The following is an 8,410-nucleotide window of genomic DNA, read 5'->3' as shown; positions in this document are numbered from 1 at the left end:
GTTGTGTAGTTCTAAAGTACTTTCTGAAATTAATTTAGTCCGCCCGTCCAGTTTCTCAAGTGAATTAGTCGGCCATTTTGAAACTCGCGCTAAGAATATCGTCAGGCAGATTTATATAAGGCTCATCTTCATTGGATAACAAGACATCTTGACCTTTGACATGGTTGAATACAATCTTTTTCTGTGTTTGTTGTGTGTTTGTTGTGTATTTGTTTTGTTAACGAAATTCTTATCAACATATTAACTGATGTATACGAAGATAAATCATTAGACATAATTAGAACACATTTGTCTACTATGTATAACCAGGAATAAAAAGTCGACGTAAGTTCGACCACTCATTCGTTTCAAGTTAGCGAGGGCGCTATACAAGTAAATTATTTCGTAATGCAGTACTCATTTTGCGGTATTAATATTGATGTACATAACTATGGTAAATTTATTTCATGCGTGAAAAATTTAATCTCTAAAGTGGAACACCTAGATGAAAATAGATTGGCTACAAACCAAATCGTACACACCGTAAGGCGTTATTGTGGAAGGATTACTAATGACTTTCAACAAATCAGATAGTATCATAATGGTTATACATTATCAATATATGCTATTTTACTTATTTTATTTAAATTTCCGGACGCAATATTTTCCCTGTAACGCTTTATGCGCGATTACAGTACATTTCGTTTTTATTTTAGAAGTAACACTTGCTGAAATTTAGACATGAAACCGAATTTCTATGTATTGAAGTATTGGTTTAATCTGCATATGTTACCACGGTCTGCTACAGTCAATATTAGACAATTGTATTGTTGTGTAGTTAGGAGAACACAACAAATCTTCATAAAATCACAGGACTGTGATAAAATGTATAAGGGTACTGTTTACTTTTTGATTTACCTTTCCACGTTCCCACTAGTAGCACATTAAGCAATCAGACAGTGAATATTAACCTATAAACGTTATTATATATATTTCTAGTATTTTATTCTTGTTTGATGAGCCCCAATGAAAATTATACTGAAAGAGTGAGTGACTCGGTCGCTCAATAAAAGGGTATTAACTATAAATAATGACATTTGGCCAGAAATGTTATCTTTAATATTTTTTTTAAAGAGGAAGAAACCATTGCATTGCCCCATAACAAAACTTTCCATATTTTACCAATCATTTTCAGAATCTTGTTTTAAAAACAAATTACACTAGGTTATTTTCTATCTTCTTCTATCTACACGACACGTTCGTTTTACTGTAAGGGGTCAGCCATTTTAAATCATGGGAGACGGATCGCTTTATCTAAACATTTTTTTTTTCTTGAATGTGTCAACTTTTTTTCCCTGCCTCAGCTTGCATGCACTTTTTTCTTGGCTACCCCATGATTTCAAATGACCCATTCCTAATGCTCATTCGTCTTCATTGGACAACTGTACACAATCCCAAATGTGTTTACATCTTTTCAAAAATACTTCTTTCAAGTACCCTCAATCAAGTGCAGAGTTTTTGCTACTCGAATCTTCAAAAAGATGAAAAAAGTACCCAAACCATTCGCCAATTTTAATTTTCGCTGAAGGCTGCCCTGTTTAGTTGAAATTAATACTCGAACAGCTTGAAGGAAGTTCCTGGTTATTATTAGACATGTCATTTTTCAGTCGGTTAAAGGCGTGGCCCACAAATGCGCCTGGTTTAACGTGCTTACTTTTTCTTGCAATGCTGCAATGATTTCCATATGTACTGTACAGTAGTTATCTACTTTATCATATTTGATAAATATGTGAGAATCCGAACAATATTCTCATCTGATATCGATGTTTTAAATTCATTAAATATTATATTGTCGGTACTATCCCAGTAAGCCACAAATATGACGCACTTCTACTTGGCTTGTAATTGTCGTGACCATTTATAACTGGAAGAGCAAGATAATAACAAAAAATAATTGGCTGGAAATCGGTTCATGTCGAGTCTATCATCGACAATTATACCAAAAGATCGAAATTGTTAAACTTCATAGGACTAATTACGCTGAAACCTTGATATTTAGTACGTACATAATAACAATGAATGTAATTTATCGTTGCCTGTACGCATTTGAGTATGTTTACAGAAATTCAGTAATAATCGACCGTATGCGGAAGCTGACTATTTTGCCAGAAAGCGTACACAGTTTTAAGTTGGAAGGAATCTACTGATCTCATTTGAAACCTTGCTTGGTAGTTCAGCAGTGCGGGCATTGAAATTGTCATGTATAATAATTTTAAGATTTGGTTATCTGGCAAGCATTATTGCACATTCATATTTCGAAATATATCAATTATTATCACCTGAGAGTAGGTGGGCAAGGGGGGTAGCTGGTACAGGAAATAAAAACAAATTACTAATTAGATTTTATAGTTTTTATAATATTTTTGATAATTTGTGTTTAAGAATCAACATTGAAAATTGCGTACGAATTGCGACATTTAATTCGGAAAATGTTTTATGCACTTACAAAAAATAATATCTTTGTACAAATTACGGACGTCTACGACTTTACGTTTTTTTTATTTATTTAAATTACAGTATTACAAAAATAAAAACAGTTGATTACAGCTTACTCTTGACGACGCTCACCCGAGTAACTCTAATGCTCCCACCCCGTGAAATAAATCATCTGGAAGTAAATATTTACATCATTGTTCTCCAGGATCTCTTGTCGAGCCACTTTCTGCTAAGTTGGCGAACTCGGTCCGAAAGTAAATACTGATACCACCAGATACACGTCCCAAAGTATTTCCTTTAAACACGTCCCACGCATGGAGCAACGGTACGTGACGAGAACATATTTGCCAACAAAAATAATGCTCGTATTTTTATAAAGTTCGGATGGGCGTCTCAAAACCCCTATTTAGGATGTAAGTCACACCAACATGACCGAAAAGGACAAATTACCGTCTCTCTCAGACAAGTACTGATTTATGATGACTTTCTCTAAAATCAATGACGTGTACGGTATGCTGGGAATTTTCTATACTAGCCATTCTCTCCCACCAGAGTATTTTTTCCGCGCCACGCAACCATCAGCAGCCGAAAAAGGACGTGGTTTGCGACGATACTGGCAGTCGTCCGTTCGATTACTTTTTCCTCTCTAAGAGGGCGCTATAACACCAGGAAATAAACAAAAATGGCCGCTACTGTGAGAGCTGCCGGTCTGATCATCTTTCGTCGCTTTCAAGGAAAACCTGAATATTTATTGATGCAGACTTCATATGGGCAACATCATTGGACTCCACCAAAAGGTGTGTGATACAAGTTGCATGTAGTGCTAGTTTTGATGCCAGGAAAGATGGGACACAGTTGAACCGGCAGACCAATTGCACAGCAAGTCACGAGTGAATTACACCATGGAACTATAAACCCCATGATTACACGTTCATTTCACAAATGTACTCTGTACACTAGCTGCAGTTCTGTAGCTCGCGAGCTACAGAACTGCAGCTATCTGTACACACGCTTTCCCGTAGTATACCTTATGATGATCTACCATAACACAACATAGAGACAGGAATGCAACTCAGGCATAGATCATAGCGTCTATGCTTCAGATAAACTCAAGAAATATCAGCCCAGGGGCCTCCAACAAAAACAATGAAAACAACCCGCAAAATAAATAAATATATTTATATTGCCTTTTCAGATACTGTAGAATACTTTATTTTCGCTTGGAATTTATTTTCGCTAAAAGGATGATTCCGTGAAAATAAAATCCAGCGAATATACTTTTTTCCCTATATTTCACATTCAACTCGTCAAAAATCAGTGAAAATAAATTTCATACAAAACACCCAAAATGCTTTTCCAGCGAAAATTATTTCCAGCTAAAATAAAGTATTTTACAGTAGCTTTAGCATGGTTTTTGTATCGTCACAAGTTCGAATTTGACTGTTTTACCCCATCTTAATATGTAATATATAATACATGAATGTACATTGTTAAAGTGAAGGTCATGGCTAACAACATAATACTCCTCGATGGAAGAGCTCGGCAAATGCAAGGAAATGCAATTTACAGTTTTTTACCTTGCCCGTACCATCAAAGATGGAAGGGAAAGGTATATTAAGGGAAAAATTTTGTCCGGCGTTGTCGTCGTTGTTGTTGTTGTTGTTAATAATTGTTATTGTGTACATAATAACTTTACTAATTCTATTCCAAACTTTATCAAACTTGGTCACCTTATTCATCAGTATAAAGTCTTCCCTGAGTTTGAACAACAGATGTTCTGTATGAAAATATCATGCAAAAATTGAGAAAATCTGATAAAATATTTTGACTGTTTCTACTTGACTGATCACTGGTGATACACATCAAAGGTCACTGATCTCAGTGGAAATATACATTGTTGTATGTGTTCAATGAAGCAAATGATTTATCTTGTAATAATATCCTTGGTAATGTATCTCAGAATCCCATACTGGGTTTCAAAACCAACTCATGGAGAGATTGCACAGTCTGATACACATTTGCAAACCTACCAATAAAATCTTTACAGAAAACAAGAAAATGTCAGAAAATCAATATAAGCACTGCTATGAACTGGGTGCCAAACTTTGATCAAGATCTGAAGCTAATAGAAAATCTGTTTAGTCAAAAGTTATCAAATCAAGAACAATACATAAAAAAATACATAAAAAGCAAAATGTTGCATCCCCATTTTGAAAAGAAAATTGTAATAAAATATGTGTATTCTGTATTTGACAGTTCATTCAACAAATGAAAATTCACAGGAATTTGTTTCAGCTATTAGAACAGAATGATAGAGCTTTTATAATACTAATTTAAAAATGCACTTCAAAAACAAAAATTGTAGTTTGAAGATGTAGATTCTCAGGAGGCAACAGTACTGTTGACTTCTCCCTCCACTGGACACCAACTATTTAAGTTGATTTGCATACAAAGCAGAGCTTGCAACATGATAGCTATTCATAGAGGGTGTTTTTTTTTTTACTTTTCATATAATACAGTACAATTAATATAATAAGGCAGTTCATATTTGTCTCAGTAAATCATGAATTTTTGACATACACTTGTACAAAATACTTGGACAAAAGCCAGCTAAGATTTTCTATTATCTTACATGTTTTATGAATCTATTAATGTCTAAATGCAGCACTTTTTTTCTGTGATGCATTTTTCTGCATTTGTTTTTATACTAAAATATCTGAATAACTTTGAATAAAGCTGGAAATTTTGTCCCTTAAAATAGTTAAACAAATTAGGCACCAATGTTTTTGTAAGATATTTACATCTTTTAAGGACATTCGGTAGACTGATTCCCCACTGGTGGTTCAACCCCCAAATTTGTTTGTATTCGAAATTAATTATGACAATGCATGTTTATATTGAAACAAACTATGAAAAAGGGAAATATTATATAACAAAGGGCAAGGTCACCAGAGTTTAACTATGTTTTATATCACTTCTCATTCTCTAGATATTCAATTTTTTATCAATTTATGTAGACCGCCATTCTGATTCTTCGGCAAAGGATTATGGGTAAAGTATGACATCATAGAGTCTGTTGTCAGAAATTGAGAAAGATGAGAATCATTTTCTCAATTTCTGACAACAGACTCTATGATGTCATACTTTACCCATGATCCTTTGCTTGAGATCAAGATGGCTGACTACATAATACTGATGAAATGTTGAATATCTAGAGAATGAAAAGTGATATAAAAAAAACTGTAAATTGCATTCTCCTACATTTGTGGAGCTTTTTCTTGGGGGGGGGGGGTCATTGTGTTGTTTGGCTTGACTTCCCCTTTAAGTAAAAACCCCCAGTTGAAGGTGGTTATACCATGAGATTCACACCATAATTCCACAAGTGGTAGACCAGTGTATACAACGTAGGGTTATTGCAATTATATATATATATATATATGTGTTTTATACATTTATTTCAGTTTTACTATTTCATAGTTTTCAGAAATAAAAAGAATACAAAAATGTCCCAAATCATGAATTTCCCCTTTATCAAAAAGTTTGTTTTCCACTCATAAAACAAGACTTGACACCAATTTTCAAATTGTGGGACCTAACTTAGAATAATAACCTTTGACAGTATGTATGTTCTTTTGGTTTGCATAAATTAACCCATTTCTGGTCCTATCAACGCATTCATACTACCATATTTGATTTACAGATATCGATCAATCTTTTTCCGCAGATGTATATTGCATACCACATTTCACAGTTGAACACAAGTTATGGTTTGAAAAGAATGTTTTAGTTGTATGTTTATAATATTTTAGAATTGCATTCTAAATTCCATTAGACTTCTTGTGATTAGATGTATTGCGTCACCACAGGACACACCATCTCAGCACAAGCCTGTGTAATAAGACACCTTGTTAGCCAATTGTGGCTAAAATAGTGCTCCTTTTAAACTGTCTAGTGTTTATACACAAAACTTAATACTTCCGTTTACAATTTAATTTACTCTTTAAATACATATTTGAGTGAAATATTTCAATCTTTGGAACAGCAGAAACTAACACATAATAACGATAGTAAAATTTGCGTTTGAAGTTTGAAATTTCCAATGTATTTGCAGGTTTTAATTAGCTTGAAATAGAACTTCCTTGAATAAAATCATGTGTAGATTTATACAATTTTAGAGCCAGTTTATTTATGCAACAAGTTTAATTTATCATTATTAAGTAAAGAAATTACTGAATTTATTATATCCGTAAAATCCGAAACTCCTGGTGCGATATGCATCAGATAGGTGTAGAGCTGACGCTGACTTGCAGTGTCAGTGGATTAGAGAAGAAAGATCCAATCAATCAGTTACATTTTATTTGAACTGAAATGGTTTTCCTCACTTTCAGGTCATGTAGACCCAGGAGAATCTGATAAAGTCACAGCACTACGAGAAACCGAAGAAGAAGCTGGGTTGACAGCGGCGCATTTTAAAATGATCGAAGACTTCAAAAAAGTTCTAAAATACAACGTAAAAGGGAGATTAAAAACTGTGGTTTATTGGTTGGCTGAGCTGGTGGATAGAAACGTTGCTGTAAAACTAAGCAAGGAACATCAGCGTTATGAATGGTTGGAGATAGATAAGGCTTGTGATATTGCGAAATATGTAGAAATGCAAGAAGCTCTCAGAGATGCTGATAATTTTATTAAATGTAATCTTTAACACTCCCAAATTCAGTTTACTGCATTTAATGGTCATTTTGTCATGGTAACAACCCAAAGATGAACCTGTGGGTTTCTTATCACCAGGTATAATTGATTCTTTTCAACAGAAATGTTAATCAACATACTTGGGGTAGTATAAATGTGAATTATGTATGTGGAAGTAGTGAGAAACCCTGAAAAAGGTGAGAATCTGGCAAAACATATTATGTACATGATCTTAGAACATTCTGTGTATGTTGTGTAGTTCTATGCTATCACTGCAATTGTCAAATATCCAGTAATAGGTACTTATTATTATACACCTGTCACTGTAATGCCACAAGTTACAGCTTGCCGTAATTTTGCAGTTTTGCACTAGGTATTTAAATATTTCATATTATGAAATGCAAATTTCAAATATTGAAAGATTACACGCTCTCCCATAATAAAAACAAACATGGCAGTCTCCAGGGTTTGACCGAACCCATGATTTGGATTTCGGCATCCCTATGATGTATCTTGTATGATGTATATAATAAGGTTATTACAAGGATACCACAGACAGTATGCAGTTACAAGTGGGTTGATACTACTGCTGTACTGTCTCTGTGCATGCCAGATCAAAGAATGTTGCACAGGAGTACATGTCAAGACAAATAACGTTCCTATTTTGAATCTGGTCAGTGCTTGTAGTCATAAAATGGATAGCTATTTATAAGTATTAACAATAAAACTTGCCTCTACTTCACCTGTTTTCATCAAACATTGAAAAGTGGAGCAAATAAGCCTTGTGCATATTTGACACACAATGTACCAATTCAGAAAATGTTATTTTCAAAATATTCACCCTGGTAGAAATAGAAAAATTCTGAAGCTTAACCGTTTTTATTTTCAAGTTTTACTTTGAATAGTTAGACTTGATATCATTCTCTCAGATATCGTTGAGATATGGCGAGAATCCATATTTACACTTCATTGGTGAGATTTGCAATTTGTTTGTTCAACAAATTCTCACCGACTAATTTGTGAGTTTAGATTAACACCAGTGAACTTTGAGAATATAAAAATTATCACCAATATTGCCAAGAACGATATACATTATTACCAATAATAAATCTGGAAACTAGTACTGTACATATTCCTCAGCAAGCTTGTGTGTGAACAGTAAAAAAAGTGTACTGTTTTATTTATGTACACACTTTCTCATGGTGTTCATTTTCCAGGTTGTATGTATAGTAGTATCCAATTGAAA

The 8,410-nt window shown here is 33.8% G+C and overlaps 1 protein-coding gene across 1 annotated transcript; it reads left to right on the top strand.

Annotated features, from left to right (window-relative positions):
* The first annotated feature begins 3,125 nt into the window (after nt 1-3,125).
* Nucleotides 3,126-7,187, top strand: LOC100371369 (bis(5'-nucleosyl)-tetraphosphatase [asymmetrical]-like). Its single transcript, XM_002736160.3, has 2 exons — nt 3,126-3,272; nt 6,864-7,187. Exons 1-2 carry the CDS (start codon nt 3,158-3,160, stop codon nt 7,175-7,177), a joined length of 429 nt encoding a protein of 142 aa, XP_002736206.1. The 5' UTR covers nt 3,126-3,157; the 3' UTR covers nt 7,178-7,187.
* The last annotated feature ends 1,223 nt before the right edge of the window (nt 7,188-8,410 follow it).

This window comes from Saccoglossus kowalevskii, chromosome 13 (assembly GCF_978046115.1).
Source record: "Saccoglossus kowalevskii chromosome 13, keSacKowa6.1, whole genome shotgun sequence".
Taxonomy (NCBI): domain Eukaryota; kingdom Metazoa; phylum Hemichordata; class Enteropneusta; family Harrimaniidae; genus Saccoglossus; species Saccoglossus kowalevskii.
This window is presented reverse-complemented; position numbering and strand designations above follow the sequence as displayed.